The sequence below is a fragment of the Pan paniscus genome, chromosome 20 (assembly GCF_029289425.2).
Source record: "Pan paniscus chromosome 20, NHGRI_mPanPan1-v2.0_pri, whole genome shotgun sequence".
Taxonomy (NCBI): Eukaryota; Metazoa; Chordata; class Mammalia; order Primates; family Hominidae; genus Pan; species Pan paniscus.
Genome location: NC_073269.2, coordinates 41,257,902 through 41,280,913, shown reverse-complemented (window position 1 = coordinate 41,280,913; position 23,012 = coordinate 41,257,902). Strand labels below are relative to the sequence as shown.

Below are 23,012 nucleotides of genomic sequence, written 5' to 3'. Positions count from 1 at the left end.
CGCGGGTCGCGATGGAACGTCGGGGTACCCGGAGCAGGGGCTGGGGTCGTCGGGGGCCAGGTGGGCTGCCCGAGTTTGGAGACAGTAAAGTAGGTCGGTGGGGGGCTGGGGCGTATGGGCTGGAAGGGGAGAGGAGCGCGCGGGCGCTCCCGGCGGCCAGCCTGCGGTGCGCGAAGGCGGAGGGCCCGGGCGCATGCGCACGCCTGGGCGGGGCCGGGGCGCGCACGCAGGCGGGCGGCGGCTGCGCGGGGCACGTTCTCCGGCCGGCGGCGCGGGCGCGGGCCGGGCCAGGCTGGGTCTGTTCCTCCCGGCCCCGGACTCCGGCGACCCCGGGACGCGGCGCTTTACAGACACATACGGGAGCAGCCCCGGTCCCCCGCCCCGCGCGGCCGAACAAATGGTTCTCTCCAGAGCTTGTGATTATACGTTTTATTAGACTCGGGAGGGGTATGGCAGGGCTTCATCAGTGTGCCTTCAAATTAAAAAAAAAAAATACAAAAGCTACGTAGAAAACGTCAGATCAGACGACTAAACTTTCCCGACTCAGGGCCAAGTTCTGCAAGGGAGAAAGAAAGAAGGGTATGAGCCGCGGGGACCGGCTGGGGGCCCAGGGACGGTCTGGACGCCAGGGAGGGCGGCCCTCACCTTCTTGAGCCTGCGCTCGCGGGACGCCTGCGAGTCGGTCTCCGAGTACGGGGGCGGCGCGGGCGGGTAGTAGGCCTCTTCCTCCTCCTCCTTGTGGGGTCTCCTCCTCTCCTCCGACCCCTTCTTCCTCACAGCCTCCTCCAGTAGCCGCCCATCATAGGGGAGGTCCCCGGACCTGGAGCCGTTGTCCCGAGGGTCCCGGGTACGGTGGTGGTGGGACCTGGGGTCGGCAGGAGGGCGCTCCCGAGACCTGAAGTCGTCGTAGTGGGGGTCCCGGGAGCGTGGGAAGTCCCTCGAGTCGTCTTGGTCATAGAGGTCGTCCCGGCTGCGGCTCCGCGGGGGCATGTAGGCCCGGCTTCTCCTCCCACCACTACTCGTGGGAGACCTGCTCCCTGACTCGGCGGTGCTCGGCGGGGTGAGGTCGTCCAGGGCGTCCACGGAGCGGGCCCGGGGCCGCCTGGCCCGCCAGCCCCCGCCTGCCTGCTCCCTGGCGGGCTCCTGGTCCCATCCCCTGGGACTCCGGGGGGAGTGGCCACCCCACTCCTCATCCCGGATCGGGGTGAGGGCAGGGCCCCGGGAAGGCCGAGATCGCCAGTCGTCCTCGTGGAGGGAGGTGACTTCACTCATGGCTGCAGGGAAGGGGGGGTGTCACTGACTGCTGGAGGAGCCCGGGGTCCAGGGTTTGCACCAAGAGTCCCTGCGGCAGGTATCAGGGAGACATGCTTCACCCCCCCACCTTAAAAGCCCTCAGACCCCAAGGCTCTTGCTTACCCCGCTCCACACGGCCATTGGGGGGGCCAGGTCGAGAAGGGTCGAAGTTGGCCAGCTCCTTCTCCATGTAGTACAGGACCCGCATGGAGTCGTCCTGCTGGCTGGCCTGAATCCTGTAGCCACTGCGGACTTCTAGGGACAGGGGGGTGGTGGTCGGTTTGGGAGGATGGATCCTGGCCCACCCCTCTCCCTTACAGGCGCATCCAACTTCGGGATGATGGATTCTCACCAGAGGCCACACTGCTGTCCGTGTCCCGAAGCAGGGGTACATAGGAGCCTTGGCCACCAGCTGGGGGAGAGTGGCTGTCAGTGGCCGCGCACCAGGAGCAGAGCCCCTCCTCGGCTCCCAAGACACTCTTCCTTCCAGCCCCTGCCCCTCAGTGTCCAGATGCCCAGCACACCCCCACCAGCTGTTCCTGCTTCCCCCGGCCTCACCTGAGCTACTCCTGTCAACGTCTCCAGGGTATCCTCCAGGGTACCCGTTGTAGGCAGGGCCCATGGGAATCATAGCTGGTGGGGGTGGGGTCTTGGCGGGAGACAGGTGGGCATAGGTGCTGGGTGCATAAATGCTGGGAACACCTGAGGTGGCTGCTTTGCCGGCGGCATACACTGTGAGGACACAATCAACAGGAGAAGGGGGGTGGGGCAGGAGCCAAGCTGCCCCATACCCATTGGGTTCCGGAGGGACCTGGGCCTGGACCTCCTTCCCAAGCCGTCCTCTCCGCTGTAGAGCTTCCTTGGACATCTGAGTCCCTGTTGGTCCTCATTCCATTTCTGCAGCATCCCTGAGGCTGGGGGACACCAGCTTCATGGAGACCCCACCCCACTTCCTGTGTGATTTTTCAGAGGGTGCACGCAGGCAGCCCACAGCCCCAGGGTGGCAGAACAATGTTTCATTTAACAGCATGGTAATTCGCCAACATTTGTCAATCAAAAGGTTTTACCTAAACTTCCAACTCCCCAGCTAACTTACTGGAAGAAGTGGCCACCCCATGGTCTGTGTGTTTACAGGGCAACAAAGCTGCCCTTTATATAAAGCCCAGATGCTGGGTCCACCACTGTCCCCACAAGCCGAAATCAAGTATCCTCTTTGGCAGCCAAGCCCCTGTTCTAGAAAAAATGAGTCATCTGGGAGACGTGGGTCCTGCCCACCTGGTCACCTTCCAGATTGAGATGCAGTGGCAGGAGCCTCGGGAATTAACTTGCCTGCCCCGGCCAAGCAGCAAAGTGTCTCCTCTAGTGTTTCTAACTCATGGACTGCACCCATTTCTGCCTGCCCCACCAGGCTCTAGGCTTGACAGTTCAAGGTAAGATCCTCCTCCCTTCCTTCCTCCCTAGGGCAAGAGGCTTGCAAAATTCCTGGGCCCTAGGCAAGTGGCTTCCTCCCTGGGACCCCAACAGGAAAATGGAGGAGAGAGATGGGCCCAGAGAGGGTGCCTCACCTCTGATTTGGTTTGGAAGCAGAAGACTAAGTGCACAGCCTAGAGGAAGCCCCTTTATTAGCTCAGGCAGCCTGCAACTTTATCATCAGCAGTGGGACCTGCTGCCTCCTGAAGGGTGGGCGGAGGCTGTGGCAGCAGCAGATGTAACAGGGCCTCTGCCAGGGAGTTAATGGGGCCCTGGGTTGGGGTAACAGGGTCTCCGGATGGAGGAAATGTGGTGTGGGGACAGGGGAATGTGGCATTGGGACCAGCATTTAGTCCTGGCCCTAGCTCTGGTCTTAGTGGGTTCACTGCAAACTTGGTTGCAGCCCATCTGTGAAATGGACCTAACACTCACTCACTGAGCAAAAAGCTGTCAGCTGAACACAACAAGAGGGAGGGGATGGGATGGCCTGCATAAGCCTCCAGGGAGCAGTGGAATTTTTTCAGGGAAGTGATCCTTTGAGGAACCAGGTTGCACACCACTGACTTCAATGACTATAAAATTAGCCAGCGACTTCCTTAATGCTAACAACAACCCATGAATGAAGTCAGGACCTAACAGAAGGAAACAGGACTCAGAGAGGGAAGGCTGCTTCTCTGGGGTCACTCTGTGTGCACCAGGGCTCTGACTGGTGCCCTGTCCCTCAGTCACTACTGAGGCTGATAGTGGCAGTGCCCAGCAGCTGACAGATGTAGAATATTTTATATAGGTTGGGCCCCATGCTCAATGGTGTGCACATGAGCTCACCAAATCCCCAGATGCACCCAGTGTGGTGAGCTCTGCCATATGCCCCATTTTATAGGGGATGACACTGAGCCCTAGGGAGGGAAACTGCTCACTGGGCTTCTGAGCAGGAAGGTGTCAAGCAGGCCTCAGCTCTCCACCTGCCCATGCTCGCAAGGATTGCCTGGCACTTCACTGTTCGTGTATCTTGGACTGTGTGCACACAGGCTGGTCTACCCAGACACCCTCCTGAAGGAAACCAAGGACTGGCAACAGCTGTGGTCCCTGAGGAGGGGAAACGGGACAGCAGCTAGAGGGATGCTGAAGTGTCCATCAGTGCCACTTAGTGTACACACTGTGGCCTGGTGTCCCAAGGCTGATGGCTGTGACCACGTCTATCAGCTCCTCTGTGAAAGTGTCCCGTTGGGATATTCACAAACATTCACAGAAGAGAGACAGGAGCAAGTCTTTTTCAATTGCACATGTCTGACTCCTCTCATAGAGTTAGGTCCCTCTCTCTCCGTCTTCTGTCTTCTCTTACCTTCCCCTGCTTGGTTTGCTTACTTCCCCTTTAGCTCTCAACCCACATCCAGTCCCAGCTCTCCACAGTAGCCATGCTGGTGTGCTAGATACGACCCTAGACATAGTAGCTGGGTAAAATGTGCAGCATTCCTGTGGGTATGTGTTTTCAGACATTTGCTTAAATTTGGCCAGGCATGGTGGCTCACACCTGTAGTCCTAACACTTTGGGAGGCCAAGGTGGGGGTGTGGGGGAGCGGATTGCCTGAGGTCAGGAGTTCGAGACCAGCCTGGCCAACATGGCAAAACCCCATCTCTACTAAAAATACAAAAATTAGTCAGGCGTGGTGGCAGGTGCCTATATCCCAGCTACTCCGGAGGCTGAGGCAGGAGAATAGCTTAAACCCGGGGGGCGGAGGTTGCAGTGAGCAGAGATCATGCCACTTTACTCCAGCCTGGGCGACAGAGTGAAACTGTCTCCAAAAAAAAAAAAAAAAATTGCTTAAGTTTAAGGCCAGGTGTGGTAGTTCATGCCTGTAATCCCATCACTTTGGGAGCCTGAGGCAGGATCACTTGAGGTCAAGAGTTCAAGACCAGCCTGGGCAATATAGCAAGACCCTGTCTCTACAGAAAATTTTTAAAAATTGGCCAGCATGGTGGCACATGCCTGTAATCCCAGCACTTTGGGGAGGCTGACTTGGGAGGATCACCTGAGGCCAGGAGTTTGAGATCAGGCTGGGCAACATACTGAGACCCCTGTCTCTACAAAAAACAAAAATCAAAAAATTAGCTGGGCATGGTGGTGTGTGCCTACAGTCCCAGCTGCTCCAGAGGCTGAGGCGGGAGGACTGCTTGAACCCGGGAGTTCGAGGCTGCAGAGAGCTATGATCGCACTGCACTGCCTGGATGACAGAATGAGACCCTTTCTCTAAAACAAAAAAAATTTTTTTTGCTTAAATCATGTAGTGATGTAAACCTTGTTTGGTTTCTTAACTTTTTCACTTAACATTTTTTTTGTTGTTGTTTTTTGAGACAGAGTCTCACTCTGTCGCCCAGGCTGGAGTGCAGTGGCGTGATCTCAGCTCACTGCAACCTCCACTTCCTGGGTTCAAGCGATTCTCATGCCTCAGTCTCCTGAGTAGCTGGGATTACAGGCGATCACCACCATGCCCAGCTAATTTTTGTATTTTTAGTAGAGAACGGGGTTTTACCATGTTGGCCAGGCTGATCTGGAACTCCTGACCTCAAGTGATCCACTCGTCTTGGCCTCCCAAAGTGCTGGGATTACAGGCGTAATCACTGCGCCTAGCCAAGATTTGGTTTTTTTAGAGGGCTTTACTTCCATGTGACTAGTATCTTGTACTGTTGGACATTTTTACCATGTGTATGGATTATACTTACAAAAGAAAAGAACAACATAAATAAAAATAAACTAAAAGTTGGAGGAAGTAAACGACAATCTAAACAGCAGACCCTCCTCAGCCTACTTTCTCCCCACTGGCTAAATTCACACCCTCCAGACCAACGCCACTGTCCTGGGGGCAGGTGGATGGCCACCTCCTTCCCTTGGATGCAGGATGTTGCCCAAACCAGGGTGGCCATGAGCGGGACACTTACGGGCCTCGGGGCAGCAGCACTTGTCTGGGCAGCAGGGGCACCTGACGTAGCAGCAGCAAGTGTGCGGGCAGCACTGGCACCAGCAGATGCCCAGGAGGAGGAAGATGAGGAAGGCAGCCAGGCATACCACAACCACGAAGAGCCAGTCTGCAGAAAGACAACAGGCCCTGAGCCCGGAGGCCTGGGAGGGAACAGGGCTAACGGCACAGCAGGGGTACATGGTGCGGAGCCAGCACTGAGGTCGGGGACGATTTGCAAAGCTCACCAAGGAACCTGCAGCCCTGGTTGGATTTTTTGTGCCAGAGGCTGGGCACAGCACACTCCCCATTCTACCATCCCGGCCATTCCCCAATTACGGCCCTCCCCCAGGTGCAAAAACACAAGGCAGAAAACGAAGCAGCCTGCACAGAGGGAGACAGACTGCAGCCCCCAGACCAAAGAGAGAGCCAGCTGCCCAGACGCCACACCCTCAAGAGCACCGCAGGTGCCAGTCACAGAGCCCTGGCCTGCACCCCAGGCTCTCCTCAGCCCAGCCTAGCCTAGGCCCAGCGCCAGACCGCTAGATGCCTCAGAGCCACAGTCAGGCCAGGTTAGTGCGGGGTCCACAGTGAGCAGGGTTTAGTGGGGAAGGGGATACTAACTAGAGTCAGAAGCAGTAGGTGATGTATGGGAGCTCCTGAGAAGCCCAACTCAGGATCCACCCCCCGTACCTTCCATGGGCCCCGCCTGAAAACCAGGTAAGAGCTCAGCCACCCCTGAGGTCCTCCCTGGAGGGACAAAAGAGAAACAGATTATGCTGGCCAGAGCCAGCCCAGGCTATGCCACCCCCGAAAGCCCAGCTCCAGGCTGGCCAAGTGCAAGGTGTGCCCTGAAGCGGGAAGGGGCTGGGGGCTGAAGCCCTAGCGCATGGCTCCTACCCTCCACCCGCCCACATGTGGGTGCTTATAGGTAAGAAACTCCCATTGCATAATCCACCTGTGTTATGCCACGAGGGCTCCAATACAAATCCCAGGGGGTTCTGAGGGCTCTACCTCAGCTTGGGCACCCTAAGTTTCCCTCATTCATAGGTCTTAGCACCCCAAAGGGAACCAACCACGGTGATAGGGATGTCCTGTTCCAGCAGGCACAGTGACCTAGGGCCCACGAAATAGGATCTCAGCTCTGTCGCCCAGTCTAGAGTGCAGGGGTGTGATCATGGCTCACTGCAGCTTCAACCTCGTGGGCTCAGGCGATCCTCCCACCTCAGCCTCTGGGGTAAGTAGCTAGGGCTATAGGCATGTGTCACCACACCTGGCTGAAATGGTTTAATTTTACTTTACAAATCTGAAAACAAATTAACACTGAATATACAGGAATAAACTCTTTGTGACAACATAATCACACATTTTTTTAAAAACAGGAAGGGACCCATGAAGGCAAAAATACCCACATATGAAAGTCATATGCAGTCCTGGTTCTGGGACCCACAAGGTCTCCATCTGTACTCATGCACTGTCACATTCACACATCTCAGACCTGGTTCTTGTCTTCCCTCGAGTGCCCCTGGAGCTCTGAGCCCCACCAGTGTTGTGTCTGAGGGGCCTCCACAGGCCCAGCTCTGCACCCACGAAGCCCTCCCCAGAGCTCATGCACTTGGCACTATAGGCCCTCGCAACAGGACAGAGGCATGTCAGTCACAGCTCTCAAAGCGTGGTCCTGTCCACAAGGCCAAAAGAAGAAATTTTAGAATAACACTAAGATGTTATTTGCCTTTTTCACTTGTTCTCCCATGAATGTCCAGTGGAGTTTCCCAGGCTCCCTGATGCCATCATCGCCCTGATGCCTAATGGACTATGTGCGTGTGTGTGTGTGTGTATGTGTGTTTCTTGAGCCAGGGTCTCTGTCACTCATGCTAGAGTGCAGTAGCATAATCACAGCTCACTGCAGCCTTGACCTCCTGGGTGCAAGCGATACTCCTGCCTCAGCCTCCCAAGAAGCTGGGCTCACGTGCATGCCACCATGCCTGGTTAATTTTAAAATTTTTTGTAGAGTCGGGGTCTTGCCATGTTGCCCAGTCTTCCTTGTGTATCTTCGGCTTGAAAAATCTCCCCATTTTAAGGCCGGGCACAGTGGCTCATGCCTGTAATCCCAGCACTTTGGGAGGCCCAGGTGGGTGGATCACGAGGTCAGGAGATCAAGAACATCCTGGCTAACATGGTGAAACCCAGTCTTTACTAAAAATACAAAAAAAATTAGCCGGGCGTGGTGGCGGGTGCCTGTAGTCCCAGCTACTTGGGAGGCTGAGGCAGGAGAATGGCGTGAACCCGGGAGGTGAAGCTTGCAGTGAGCCGAGATCGAGCCACTGCACTCCAGCCTGGGCGACAGAACGAGACTCCATCTCAAAAAAAAAAAAAGGAAAATCTCCCCATTTTAATTCCTAATACGTTAAGCAACAGATAGACATAAAACCCACAGAAACAAACAAAAGCTCTTGGAGACCCTCGATAATGTTTTAGAGTGTAAATAGACCTGGAGACTAATTTTGGGAACTGCTGATGCAAATGGTGCATTTTACTGAAGAACAGGCAGAGGTTCCTGGGTCACTGGTGCACGTGTTCCATCCCCCACACATGAACTCTGTCTTGCAGCCCAAGTACCCCCCAGTCACGTGCTCATTCACACATGTGAAGATGGCAGTGTACAGCCCAGCGGCATCACTCATGCAGAGCACATGTCATACAAGACTCCATGTGTTGGCTTACAGCAGGGCACCTGGCCGATGGCAACATCCTCCTAACACAAGGAGGCCTCCCAGCCACACGGACACCCCGCCCTGCCCCTGGGTGTCTGGAATCGGCTTCGTTTCAGCTGCACTCAAACTTACACACCGTGTGTGCCATGCAGCGCCATCCCAGCAGGGCACACGGCAAAACCGCTGTGCTTTGGCGAGGGACTCGGGTGAGATGAGGCCTTGGGGATGTAGCAAGAGGTGGGTCGATTTTGCACACCATCAACTCTCCTCATTCACTGCCCATGGACTCTGACCACGTCTGGATTTTTTTTTTTTTGGATGGAGTCTCACTCTGTCGCCCAGGCTGGAGTGCAGTGGCGTGATCTTGGCTTACTGCATCCTCTGCCTCCCAAGTTCAAGCAATCCTCATGCTTCAGCCTTCTGAGTAACTGGGATTACAGGCATGTGCACCACCACGCCTGGCTTTTATATTTTTTATAGAGACGGGATTTTGCCACGTTGGCCAGGCTAGTCTCGAACTCCTGGCCTCAAGTGATCCACCCGCCTCGGCCTCCCAAAGTGCTGGGATTACAGGCATGAACTACCGCACCCGGACCCCAAGTCTGGATTTTTTTAAAAATGAGACTCTGAAGAGGCAGAGTCTCCAATTGTCTCCACTCTTCTCTTAGTTTGGCTTGGGTGATTGGAGGCACTGTGGGTCAGTGGTCCCTGCCTGGGGTGCAGGGCACAGGGAAGCCTAAGTGACTGGCAGAGCCTGGGGGAGAGCAGAGCAGGCGACAGAGCCCAGAGGGTAAGCTGGAGGGCAGAGGGCGGACACAGGGGAGGGCAGACAGAACAGAAGCAGATGAAAGGAAGGGCCATGCCTCCCCCTTCCCAGGCCCACTCACCAAGGACGATGAGCTCTGCGTAGGCCTCATTGTTCCCCTGGAGGTCCTGGGCTGAGACCACGGAGCAGTAATACACACCACTGTCCCCCCACGCCGTCTGGTCAAAGGTCAGGTCAGCATCTGGGTCAGGATGAAAAGGCGTGAGGGCACCTTGGAGGCTGGGGCACCTAACCCCTGGAGGGCCAAAGCCCCCTTCCCAGCACACCCAGGAGGGGGCAAGCAGTGGGCTGGGCAGGCTGCAGATGATCAAATGCATATGCAAAGATTCCTACCAAGGGCACAAGGCCTTTTATACCCCGTTCTAAACACCTGGGCTACTGCAAGAAGTCTGTGAGGCAGGACCATTATCACTTCTGTTTTGTGGATGACATTTCGGGTCTGGAAAAGCTGCACAGCTCTTCAGTGTAGAGCAGTAATGGTGCCCTCAGAGCCTGAGGTTGTTTTTTTTTTTTTCTTTCTTTAGAGACAGGGTCTCACTCTGTGGCCCTGGCTGGAGTGCAGTGGTGTAATTATAGCCCACTGCAACTTCAACCTCCTAGACTCAAGCAATCCTCCCACCTGAGTAGTTAGGACTACAGGCACTCCACCATGCCCAGCTTTTTTTTTTTGTTTGAATCGGAGTTTCACTCTTGTTGCCCAGGCTGGCATGCAATGGTGCGAACTAATCTCGGCTCACTACAATCTTCGCCTCCCAGATTCAAGCGATTCTCCTGCCTAAGCCTCCCATGTAGCTGGGATTATAGGCACCTGCCACCACACCTGGCTAATTTTTGCATTTTTAGTAGAGATGGAGTTTCGCCATGTTGACCAAGTTGGTTTTGAACTCCAGACCTCAGGTGATCCACCCCCACCTCAGCCTCCCAAAGTGCTGGGATTACAGGCGTGAACCACCACACCCAGCAGTCTGTGCTTCTCAACTTACAGCCATCTCTGAACCACCTCTCAGAGCCAAAGTCAGAACTCCCCTGATGTGAACTGCCACCCACAGGGCCTAGTGTAGACCCCAGGGATGGGTGTGGAGATAAACAGGCCAGATTCTAGGTACCAGGAGATGCCCAGGCACCCATAAGGAGTGGGTGTGTCTATGTGGGAGAGAGAGACTTACCCTCCCAGTGCCTTGGTCCCTCCCCCTCCCCTTCCATCCCCACATTCCAGGTCAGGCCCAGGGCTTGGGGAGGCTCTTGTCTGAAGCAGCTGCAGGCAAGGAGCCTGTTAACTCTACCATCCATCAAAGTGTTTTGGCACATCCTGTTTCCTCTCTGCTTCTCAGGCACTAATTAAATACCTTCAGCCTTTCACCAGGGTGGGACCAGGGCACCTACCAGGCAACTCTGCCTTAAGCCACTGGGGACAGAAGTAGGCTACATTGGGCATCTCGGGCAGGAAACGCCCTCAGCTTCCCGGCCTCTTTCCTCCTAGCCTGACCTGCCTGCCACCTTCCCAAGGACGCGCTGCCCTCCTGCATGACAGCTCTGTGACGGCAGCAACCACGCGTGCTGCAGTCCACAGCACCTGGCACCCCCAGGAATGGAAGAACCCTTGCTTTCTTCATAAGGAAGGCCTCATGTCTACAGAAAAATCCTCCTTGCAACAGTGTCTGGCTACAGCATTCCAGACGCCTTCCCTAAGGTCCCATGGTCCCATGGTCCCCAAGGCCCTTGGCACGACATGGTCTCTAGCTACCGTGCCAGCCTCACCCCTGCCATCGCCTTGGTTCTAGATTTGCACTGTCCCCCTGTGGGCTGGGCTTCTCCCACGGCTCCCCCACCCAACTGCTGAAGTCTTATCTCCCAGCTTAGGGGCCGACCATCCTTTGCCTGGTGAAAATGTGGGCTCCGTGAGGCAGAGCCCTGTCTGTCTCAGCCACTGCTGGGTCCCCAGTGCCTGACACAATACCTGGCAAGGAACAGAAATGAACACCCTCTTGGCCGGACATGGTGGCTCACACCTGTAATCCCAACACTTTGGGAGGCTGAGGCGGGTGGATCACTTGAGGTCAGGAGTTCCAGACCAGCCTGGCCAACATGGTAAAACCCCATCTCTACCAAAAATGTAAAAAATTAGCTAGGCATGGTGGCACGCGCCTGTAGTCCCAGCTACCCTGGAGGCTGAGGCAGGAGAATTGCTTGAACTCAGGAGGCAGAGATTGCAGTGAGCTGAGATTGCACCACTGCACTCTAGCCTGGGCAGTAGAGTGAGACTCCATCTCAAAAAAAAAAAAAGAAAAAAAAGGAAACGACCCCCCTCTCCTCATGCTAAAGTCCCTTAACTTTTGTCATCTGTCTCATCATTCTGGGCACATGGCTGGATTCAAAGACACATTTCTTTCATTCATTCATTCATTCATTCATCCTTCAACAATAATTACTGAGTACCACCTATGTTCTAGGCAGTATTTGAGACACCTGGGATACCACAGCAACAGTTCTCAAACTGCAGCCTCTAGACCCTGGGGTTCCCCAAGACGTTTTCAGGAGATCCTGAGGTCAAAGTTATTTTCCCAACAATACTAACTGTGGAGTTTTCCAGAGGCTACGTGACATACGATAGACATCACAACAGACTGAAGCAGCTCTGAGAAGCCAGGCTCTTCTATCCAGCCAGGCTTCAGAGACTTGCAAAAAAATAAAACCATGCCACCTTCTCATTCACAATGTTTTGTCTGATTTCAGAAAATGATTATTTTTTTATAATAGGTATTTTATTTATGTTAATCTATAATGACTTTATTGTCATTTAAACTATTTTGTAAACTTTTCTCATTCTGCTGCCTATGAAAACAAACTCTTTGAGCTCTTAATTTTTTTTTTTTTTTGAGATGGAGTCTCGCTCTGTTGCCCAGGCTGGAGTGCAGTGGCACAATCTCGGCTCACTGCAGCCTCTGCCTCCTGGGTTCAAGCGATTCTCCTGCCTCAGCCTCTTGAGTAGCTGGGATTATAGGCGCCTGCCAACATAACTGGCTAATTTTTGTATTTTTAGTAGAGACAGGTTTTTCACTGTGTTGGCCAGGCAGGTCTGGAACTCCTGACCTCAAGTGATCTGCCCGCCTGGGCCTCCCAAAGTGCTGGGATTCCAGGCATGAGCCACCTCGCTAGGCCTGAGCTCTTAATTAACCTCAAAATCAAGAATATAAAGAGGCCTAAGCCCGGAACCTTTGAGTTATAAATCCTTGCCCTTGCCCTTCTAGAGTTCAGATTCTAACTAGGAAAGAAAGACAAATATAAAATGTTAACTATGTCACATATCAGACAAAGATAAGCTGTATGGAGAAAACGAATCAGGGACAGCAGAGAGTGCCAGGCGTGGAGTGGGGGCTGTGCCATTTTAAACAAGGAGGCCAGGGAAGGCTTCTGGATATGGTGACCTTCAGAGCAGATGTGAAGGGGTTGAGGACACGACTTACCCTAATGATCAGGCATCTAAGCCACTGTTTTTTTGTTGGTGGTGTTGTTTTTTAATTTTGAGATGGGATCTTGCTTTGTTGTCCAGATTGATCTTGAACTCCAGGGCTCAAGTGATCCACCTGCCTCAGCCTCCCAAAGTGCTGGGATTACAGGCATGAGCCACCACCCCTGGCCCCCACCGTTTATTGAGCTCTTACTATGTGCTGGGCCCCTCTACACACATTCTTTCATTGAATCCTCATAGAATTCCAAACTAGGTTCTCCTAAATCCTCCAGGTTTGCCACAACGCCCTCTTCGTCCATCATTTTTCCACCTGTATCTTTTTTGGGAGGGCCTAGCTTGGTCGCCCAGGCTGGAGTGCAGTGGTGCGATCATGGGTCACTGCAGCTTCGAACTCCTAGGCTCAAGCAATCTTCCCATCTGCAGAGTAGCTGGAATTACCAGGGTGCGCCATCATGCCCCGCTAATTTATTTTTTTGTAGTGTCTGGGTCTCACTGTGTTGCCCAGGCTGTTCTCCCAGCTCCTGTCCTCAAGCAATCCTCCTGCCTCGGCCTCCTAAAGTGCTGGGATTACAGGCATGAGCCACCAGTGTCTTCAAACCAGACCCTGACTGTGCCTCTTCAACACTGGAGCTCAAGAGCTGGTCCCTGCTATAAACAAAAGAGGTGGACAGGAACCGCCTGCCATGGCAAACAGATCATATAGGCCAGGGGTTGAAATCTGGCATCTTGTAGGCCAAGGCTGGACCTCACTGTGTTTTGTTTGACCTGTCTGACGTTTTCAAAACTCACAAAAAATATAGTTTTCCGGCTTCTTTTGATCCATCCTAAGGCCTGGGCACACCTTCTTCCTGCAGGGCGTACCCTGTTCCTGGTCTTGGGCTGGCCGTGATCTCACCCGGGCTGAGCACTGCTTTCATTGTTTTAGGTGAGGGGAGAAGATGCCAGGTCTCCAGTGGGAACAGCAGCCAGGCCTCCTCCACATCTCCAACCTCTGGTTCCTTCTTTATATACCACAAAGGTGACCTTCATGATTTCAGAGGTCCCATGGGCTCTCTGCTGCAGTGCAGCTGCAGGTGGGGGCACTTGGGCCCCAAGGAGCCTGAGGAGGTGGAACAGGGCCTCCTGTCCAGGTGCTGGTCCATCACCCAAAGCATGGAAGGACAAAGCAGGGAACGAGCCACCGGACCGGAGGGATGCCTGGAGTGGACAGCCTTCTACCTTATCCAGGACTATTTTCACTTTTGAAACCAGGATAGGCCGGGCATAGTGGCTCACATCTGTAATCCCAGAACTTTGGGAGGCCGAGGCAGGCAGATCACCTGAGGTCAGGAGTTTGAGACCAGCCTGGCCAACATGGCGAAATCCCATCTCTACCAAAAAGATACAAAAATTAGCCAGGTGTGGTGGTGTGCACCTGTAATCCCAGCTACTCAGGAGGCTGAGGCGGGAGAATCGCTTGAACTCGCGAGGCAGAGGTTGCAGTGAGCTGAGATTGCACCACTGCACTCCAGCCTGGGCAACAGAAAAAAAAACAACGACAACAGAAAAACCCCAGCACAGTGGGTGACCCTAGGAACACCACGGGGAGTCCACTTTTCCCCATCCTCAAAGCTGAAACAGAGGAAGCTCCTATGGCTACGGGATTTCCTGAAAGGACACACACAATGGATGTTTACACTCAGGGCCTTGATCAAACACAGGCCCAGGTGGGGGTGGTTTGAAAGACCCAGGCCTGTGAGGCCCCTGGAGCATGCAGGGCCCCTTCCCCGAGACAGAGCCTGGGGGGTCATCCTGGACTTTTGTGTCCAGCAGAGGAAGCACCCTCAGTATTTGGCTTGTCCTGGCAGGAGCTTAGCAGTCACGCCTGGTCCAGGCAGGCACAATCCCTGAGTTAGAGAGGAGGGGGCCTAAGAAGCCCTGTGACCTCAATAACAGTAGGATGCTCATGGCTGAGCTGCCCACAGAAATTCAGGGCAAGCAAGCCTGGTGCCTCCTCTGAAACAGGACTGACATAGGCTCAGCCCCTGGAACCCTGCTTCCCATCGATCCTCTAGCAGAATGTGCTCCAGTTCCTGGCTTCTTGGGGTCTGCATAGGGATGCTCCCTTCCCCGCTCTGCCCCATGCCCAACTTTAAATTCTTGTTTAAGACAGTGAACACACACTAAGACATGAGGTACGTGAGCCTTCATCCCTGGCACCGTGCCCCTCCCCTTCCTCTCTGCCTTCTAGGTTCTGTAAGGCCCAGGCCCAGGCCCTCCTCAAATCATATTCACAGCCCAAGTCATTCCATGTAGCACATCACCCAGTGCTCTTTTCTTTTTTCTTTTTTTTTTAAGACGGAGTCTCACTGTTTCCCAGGCTAGAGTGCAGTGGCGCAATCTTGGCGCACCGCAACCTTCATCTCCCAGGTTCAAGCGATTCTCCTGCCTCAGCCTCCCGAGTAGCTGGGATTACAGGCGCCCACCACCACGCCCAGCTAAATTTTGTATTTTTAGTAGAGATGGGATTTCACCATGTTGGCCAGGCTGGTCTCGATCTCCTGACCTCAGGTGATCCACCCACCTTGGCCTCCCAAAGTGCTGGGATTACAGGTGTGAGCCACCGCGCCCAGCCTATTTTCTTTTCATTTCAAGACAGGGTCTCACTCTGTCACCCAGGCTGGAATGCAGTGGCACGATCATGACTCACTGAAGCCTTGACCTCTCAAGCCCAAGCAATCCTCCCACCTCAGCCTCCTGAGCAGCCGGGACCACAGGCACATGCCACCATGCCCAGCTAATTTTTAAATTTAAAAAATTTTTGCAGACATGGGGTCTCATTTTGTTGTCCAGGCTGGTCTCAAACTCCTAGGCTCAAGTGATCCTCCTGCCTTGGCCTCCCAAAGTGCTGAAATTTACAGGCATGAGCCAATGCACCCAGCCTGGTGTTTTCTTTGCAGCACTTAGTACTCTCTGACATTCTTATACCTTGACGGAGTCTTTTTTTTTTTTTTTTTTGAGACAGAGTCTCACTCTGTCGCCCAGACTGCAGTACAGTGGTGCGATCTCGGCTCACTGCAACCTCTGCCTCCTGGGTTCAAGCGATTCTCATGCCTCAGCCTCCTGAGTAGCTGGGATTACAGGCATGTGCCACCATGCCTGGCTAATCTTTGTATTTTTAGTAGAGACGGGGTTTCACCATGTTGGCCAGGCTGGTCTGGAACTCCTGACCTCAGGTGATCCACCCACCTTGGCCTCCCAAAGTGCTGAGATTACAGACGTGAGCCACCGTGCCCAGACTTTGAAATTCTCATACTCTTTCTTTATCTGCTTATTTACTGCCAGTCTCACTCCACCAGAATGTCATCTCCTTGAGGACAGAAACTTCAGCCATCCCAATCACCTCTATCCCCAGCACTGACACACAGTCGATGCTTGATAAATACCAAATGAATGAATGAATGACTGCCCCTTACTTAGTCCCAACAGGCACATCCTATCAGGAGGCAGCATTACAGTTAAGAACAAGGGTTCTCAGGGCTGCCTGGGTTCAAACCCCAGCTCCAGACTTTGACTTCCTATGCACCCATTTGAACAAGGTAACCTCTCTGTGCCTCAGCTGTCAGGAGGGTAGAGGAGAGGACTCAATGGGAGAATATGTGTGCAGTTCCTGGCATGTCACAGGCTTTCTCCATTAAGCTCTCTTGCCCCTGCAGTTCACTCCTGCCATCTCCTCTGTGAGTCCTCTGCGGACCACCCTAGGCAAGCAAAGGGATTAGGAGCTTGGCCACTAGACCCAAAGTGGCTGAGTTAGAATCCCAGCCCTGTTACCAGCTATGACACTAGGCAAGTCACTTTCTCTCTCTGGGCCTCTGTAAGATGACAATAATAGAATCTATTCAATTACTGTGTGGTCTGAGTTAATCCTTGGGAACCTGGATGAGAGCTTAGCACACAGTAGACCCTTTATAAGTTGTTACTTAGATAAATTTTACTTCTTACTGCTCGTGTTATTAATGATTATAGAACAAACCCTGGCCTCTTCTCTCCGTTACCCAGTTTTCTTTATCTTCAAGGACTTGAGAGTGTGTGTCGTGTTTGTCTCTCTCACTGCAATGTGGGCTCCACGAGGGAAGTGGTTTGATGATTTTGTTAACAGCTGTATTCCCAGGGCCCAGAACAGCACCTGGTATATGACAGGTACTCAAAAAATCTTCGTTATTAAATTAAAGAATGGAAGGATTAGCAGAAGGAAGAATAGTAGAATAGAATCGCTCCCTTTAGGCTGGGTATGGTGTCTCTCAGCACTTTGCGAGGCCAAGGCAGGCAGATCATTTGAGGTCAGGAGTTTGAGACCAGCCTGGCCAACATGGTGAAACCCCATCTCTACTAAAAATACAAAAATTAACCGGGCGTGGTGGCACGCACCTGGAGTCCCAGCTACTCGGGAGGCTGAGGCAAGAGAATTGCTTGAACCTGGGAGGTGGAGGTTGCAGTGAGCTGAGATCGCACCACTGCACTCCAGCCTGGAGTCCAGAGCAAGACTCCATCTTCAAAAAAAAAAAAAAAAAAGGAATTGCTCCCTTCAATGGTCCTTTCAGACACTGGCACTCAAGAGCTTTCAGATGGGGACTCCAGGTCCCGCACAAGAACGCCAGCCCCACCACCCGGGCAAGCTCAGCCTCATCCCCCTGCCCCGCCCAACATACTTCCGGTGATGGTAATCCTCCGGCCCTGGTAGTAATCTCCCAGGGTCACAGCGTTGCCCTGCTTGGTGGCCACGACCCTGACGGTGCGCACGCTGTCCTGGCACTCGACATAGGGGTTGTAGCCTGGGTTCCCGGCTGCCAGCTGGGCATTGAGCTGGTTGTCGACGCTGGCCGGGGAGAAGGCATCGGCGATGCGGTCCCGGCAGAAAGACTTGTACTTCCAGATGACGATGGGTTGCGTGGGGGTCGAGGTCATCTGGTAGGTACAGGGCAGGGTCACAGGCTGGAAGAGGATCACCACGTGGTAGGGGTTGGACACGGTCACCTGGATGGCCCTGGCAGGAGCTGAGGGCAAGAGGAGAGACAGCAAGGGTTGCTGTGAGCTCAGGGAGGTGCTTCAACAGGAACGCCACCTGTCACCAGCTTGACACTTGCAAGTATGTGGTTTACAGAGTGCCTGGCACACATTGTTCCTTAATTGCCAGGACCAGTGAGGTAGCCACGATAATCATGCCCATTTTATAGACCCGTGGGGCTGAAGTGGCAGGTGCACGGTGACATGGCCAGTTTCCTTGGACTCGCCCGCCATCCCTCTTCCCAGCCTGTGGCCTCTGAACCACACCAGTCCCCTCTTCCCTTTGCCATTCACCCACAGCAAGGGGCCTCTGTGTGGCCTGGGCAGGCAAGCCCAGATGGCCATGTTGATGCCCCCAGCGCCCAAGGCCCCACTTCAAAACCGACTACGAAGGATTCCAGGTTACCCGGGGCCTTTTGAGTTTGGAGGGAAAACCATGGAGTTGTTTGCCTGAACTGCTTTGCCATGGAGGGACTAAAGCCCCCACAATATCTCCATCAGCCTCCCACCACCTCACCCTACTCTAAAGTCATTTCAAATGACTGAACCAGAAGTGTCTCGGGAAAGACCTCATCACCACCCAAATATCCCATCCAGGTGAAAGCCTGCCAGCAGAAGTCGGTTTCAAGTCCGTAAATCTGTCCTACCAGACTCTTACGCACGTATAATCCGGAGCCCGCGGGAGGTGGGTGGGGTGCGGGGGATAGGGAGTCCCCAGTCCCACACCCACCCGAGGCCTAGGCATTGTTCCTTCGTCTCTGTCCCTCTAGGAAGCGTCTGATCCAGCCCTCCCGTGCCCTCTCCCCGTTACTCCAAAACTTAGAAATCCCCGGGTGCGCCCAAGTCCCATCCCGGCTTTTCTTTTCCCAGAGATCGGACGGTCTTCCACTCCCTCCCCACAAAGAGTTCCATTCTCCCTGCCGCTCCGGGTCTCACCGTCCAGGGAGTTTCACTTCCTGCTATCTTCCAGATAAGGGCGCGGGAAGCGCTCCCCGGCACGGATGGGGAATTCCTCTCATTCCCGCGCGCAACAGATCGCCCAAGACCCAGGGGATCGGAAGGTCCCAGCCTCTGAGACCCCCGCTTCCCGCTTCCCGCCGCCTCCAACTCCATCCATCCCCCTCTACAGTTCCCTCCGCCGTTCCGCAGCGTCAGAGGCCCCGTGCCCCGTACCTGTGCACCAGGTGCTAAGCAGGAGCCACACGAAGACGACCGCGTCCCGGCCTGGGGCGGCCGGGTGGGAGCCCAGCCCTCTGGAGAGCCCGCCGGCCAACAGCGCCATCGCGGCCGTCTGGGCGCGTCTGGCCCGCGCGTCCCTTCCAAAGTACCTTAGGGGGCGCGGCGCGCACCAAAGCCAGGAGGGGTGCACGCTCCTCCCCTTCCCACTTCCGTTCCTTGTCCCTACTCCAAGTCCGTCCTGTTGCATTCTGGAAGTTTTAATGAGCGTAAACGACGTGGACAAAGGGCATGCTTTCAGATATGGGGGAGAAAGGTGCTTGGCCCGCCGCGGTCCTCCGAGCCACACTCCACCCGCTGCGCCCTCCGGTGAATGGTTCGGCCCAGGTACACAGGGGTGGGAGCCGAGGGCTGGGCTTAGGGGTGAGCGGCGGGGAGGGGTTCCTCTGCCTCCCTCCCCGGAAGTGGGCTGACCCAGGTGCGCTCCGTCCCCCAGGGCCCGAACCAAGTGACTGGCCCGCTGGGAGGGCGCCTGCGGACCACAGGTCCCTTCCGGCCCCCATCTGCTCCGGCCAAACCAAGCGCACCGAGATCCATGCAACCGAGACCCACTTGGAGCGATTCACCTGTTGAGATAGGGCGGGTCCCGCCGCGCACCTGTTCCCTCCCTGCCCAAACCCCTCTCCCCGGCTGGCGATGGACCCGCCTAGGTGCGCCCTGCCGGGAGGAGCGAGTCTAAGCAAAGTCCTGGCTGGGAGAGGCTTGTTGGTGGCGCCTGACTTCTCCACTTCCACTGGGGTTCCTCCGGACCGGGTGGAGGGGGGCGCTTCGGGCCTCTTGTGTCTCCCAGTTAGATGACCTGAGGAACCCTCTAAAGTCCCCGGAAGGGAAGCTCTGCCCCCTCAGGGATGCCCAAGGGGAATCAGGGCCAGGAAAAGTTGGAATTCCACTTCGGAAGTTTTCGCCACCTCCCCCACCCGTTCCCAACTTGTGGTTCGGCCCCTGGGCATCCCTAGCCCCGGGTCAACCCTCCGGAAATTCTGGCTCTTAAAGGGGCCGAGCGAAGGCGCGGGGCTTGGGACCGGTTTCCGCTTAGGAATTCCCAGAACGAGCCACCTGCGACCGAGGGCGGGGGCGCGGCGCGGCGATCAGCCTGCGCAGCGCTGGGCGTGACTGTGCTGTCTCCAGGTGGCGGCGAGGGAAAGCGCATCCTGGGGGAACCCTGGGCGCTTCCTCGCGTTAGACTCCCCCAGGTTGCCAACTGGCCAGTGGCTGGTTTCGGTACCCAGGCGTGCTTTGTTCTACTGGCCCTGTTAAAACTCAAGCCAGATCACGTCCACCTGCTCACAGCCCTCCTGTGGCTCCTCCTCACTCTCAGCAGAAACTGACCTTCCCCCTCTTATCTCACCTCCTCCCACTCTCTCTGGCTTACTCAGCTTCAGACACCCTGGCCTCCTCGCTGTTTCCAAATATACTTCTCACAGTCCTCAGAGCCATCGCCCGTGCTACTCCCTCTGCCAGAACACCCTTCCCGCAGATGTCCACATGATCTTCCTCCTCCTGTAGGACACCATTGCAGTGACACCTTCCCTGGCCACTTTTTATAAAATTTCAACCCGTTCACGTCCCTTCATCGTTTAAAAAAATATTTTTATGATAAAATATGCAAACTATAATATTTATCGCTTTAACCATTTTAAGTGTAAAATTCAGTGGCATTAAGTATATTCACAATGTCGTGTACCAATCACCACTCTTTATCCCCGAAACTGTTTCATCATCCCCAACATAAACTCTGTGCCCATTAAACAGTAACTCCCCATTCCCTGCTACCTGTGCCCCTAGTAATTTCTATTCTCCTTTGCTTACCAAATTGCCCATTCTAGGTGCCTCATATAAGTGGAATCGTCTAACATTTGTCCTGTGTCTAGTTTATTTCACAAAGAATAATGTTTTCAAGGTCCATCCATGTTGTAGTATGTCGAAGCCATGTAGCATGCAGTAAGATCAAAATTTCTTTTTACAGCGGACTAGTGTACCATTGTATGTATATGCTACGTTTTATTTATCCATTCATTTGTGGATGGACCTAGGTTGTTTCTACCTTTTGACTATTGTAAATAGTGCAGCTGTGAATACTGGTGTACAAATATCTGCTTTCATTTCTTTTGAATATATGCCTAAGAATGGAATTGCTGGGTGACTTGGTAGTTCTATTTTTAACCTTTTGAGGAACTGCCAAACTGTTTTCCCCAATGACTGCACTATTTTACATTTCCACCAGCAATGCACGGAGGATTCCAATTTCTCCACATCCCCACCAAAACTTATTATCCATTTTCTTGATTATAGCCATCCTGGTTAGTGTGAAGTGGCATCTCATTGTGGTTGTAATCTGCATTTCCCCAATGACTAATGATGTTGAGCATATTTCCACGAATTTATTGTCCATTAGTATATCTTCTTTGGAGAAGTGTCTATTCAAGTACTTTGCCCATTTTTGAATTGGGTTGTTTGTTTTTTTGTTGTCAAGTTGTAGGAGTTCTATATATATTTTGAATATTAATCCCTTGTTAGATATATGATCTGCAAATATTTTCTTCCATTCTCCAGGTTTTTTCACTTTCTTGATAGTGTCCTTTGGTGCACAAAAGTTCTTAATTTGATGAAGTTCAATTTACCTACTATTTTTTCTTCCTTGTACTTTTGGTATCCTATTTATGCAGTTGTTGCCAAGTCCAAAGTGATGAAGATTTTCAACAATATTTTCTTCTAAGAGTTTTATAGTTTTAACTCTTAAATTGAGTCTTTGAGCCACTTTGTTTTATTTCATTTTATTTTTTGAGACTGAGTCTCACTTTGTCGCCCAGGTTGGAGTGCAGTGGTGTGATCTCCGCTTACTGCAACCTCCACCTGCCGGGTTCAACCGATTCTCATGCCTCAGCCTCCCAAGTATTTGGGATTACAGGTGCGTGCCACCACACCAGGTTAATTTTTGTATTTTTAGAAGAGATGGGGTTTCACCATGTTGGCCAGGCTGGTCTCGAACTCCTGACCTCAAGTAATCTACCTGCCTTGGCTTCCCAAAGTGCTCACATAGGTGTGAGCCACTGCACCCGGCCTGGGCCATTTTAATTTTAGTACGTGGTAGAAGGGTCCAACTTCATTTTTTTGCATATGGATATTCAGTTTTCCCTCTACCATTTGTTGAAAACACTGTCCTTTTCCCATTAAGTGGTCTTGGCTTCCTTGTCAAAAATCAATTAATCATATATGTGAGGGTTTGTTTCTCGGTTCTGTATTCTATTTCATTGATCTATACGCCTATCCTTATGCAAGTACCATATGTTTTAATTACTATAGCTCTGTAGTAAGTTCACAGATGGGAAGTGTGAGTCCTCTAACTTTATTCTTCTCTTTCAGTATTGTTTTGGTTATTGGGGGCCCCTTAAAACTCCATATAAATTTGAGGATCTGCTTCCATTTCTTTGGGAAAAGACGTTGGAATTTTGATCAGCATTGTGTTGAATCTGTAGATTGTTTTGGGTAGTATTGACATTTTTAATGTTAAGTCTTTCTATCCATGAACACATCTTGCCATTTATGCCATTTATTTAGATACTTGTTAATTTATTTTATCAATCTTTTTTTTTTTTTTTTTTTTTGAGACTGAGTCTTGCTCTGTCACCCAGGCTGGAGTGCAGTGGCCCAATCTCAGCTCACTGCAAGCTCCGCCTCCCAGGTTCACGCCATTCTCCTGCCTCAGCCTCCTGAGTAGCTGGAACTACAGGCGCCCACCACCACGCCCGGCTAATTTTTTGTAGTTTTAGTAGAGATGGGGTTTCATCGTGTTAGCCAGGATGGTCTCGATCTCCTGACCTCGTGATCCGCCCGCCTCGGCCTTCCAAAGTGCTGGGATCACAGGCTTGAGCCACCGTGCCAGGCCTTATTTTAGCAATCTTTTGTCATTTTCAGTGTACAAGTCTTTCGCCTCCTTGGTTAGATTTATTCCTAAGTATTTAATTGTTTTAGATGCTGTTGTAAATGAAATTGTTTTCTCAATTTCC

General features: G+C 53.2%; 1 protein-coding gene and 1 long non-coding RNA gene across 7 annotated transcripts; one reads left to right on the top strand and one right to left on the bottom strand.

Annotated features, from left to right (window-relative positions):
- Positions 1-414: 414 nt before the first annotated feature.
- On the bottom strand, positions 415-19,364 carry LSR (lipolysis stimulated lipoprotein receptor). Of its 6 annotated transcripts, none has more exons than XM_008969204.4 (10): positions 18,943-19,353; positions 17,415-17,759; positions 9,319-9,438; positions 6,411-6,467; positions 5,701-5,847; positions 1,852-2,025; positions 1,646-1,705; positions 1,417-1,545; positions 646-1,274; positions 415-556 (listed from the first exon to the last, which is right to left on the bottom strand). In XM_008969204.4, the coding sequence occupies exons 1-10, from the start codon at positions 19,193-19,195 to the stop codon at positions 521-523; spliced, it is 1,950 nt and encodes a 649-aa protein (XP_008967452.3). In that variant the 5' UTR covers positions 19,196-19,353; the 3' UTR covers positions 415-520. The 6 variants fall into 6 exon arrangements, with proteins under 6 accessions (XP_008967452.3, XP_003816150.3, XP_008967453.3 ...); XM_003816102.5 differs by having other exon boundaries at positions 1,417-1,548; positions 18,943-19,350; XM_008969205.4 differs by lacking the exon at positions 6,411-6,467 and having other exon boundaries at positions 18,943-19,349.
- Positions 446-4,656, top strand: LOC134729622 (uncharacterized). The gene is made up of 2 exons (XR_010110879.1): positions 446-579; positions 1,614-4,656. It is a non-coding gene; the product is annotated as an uncharacterized LOC134729622 (long non-coding RNA).
- Positions 19,365-23,012: the final 3,648 nt, after the last annotated feature.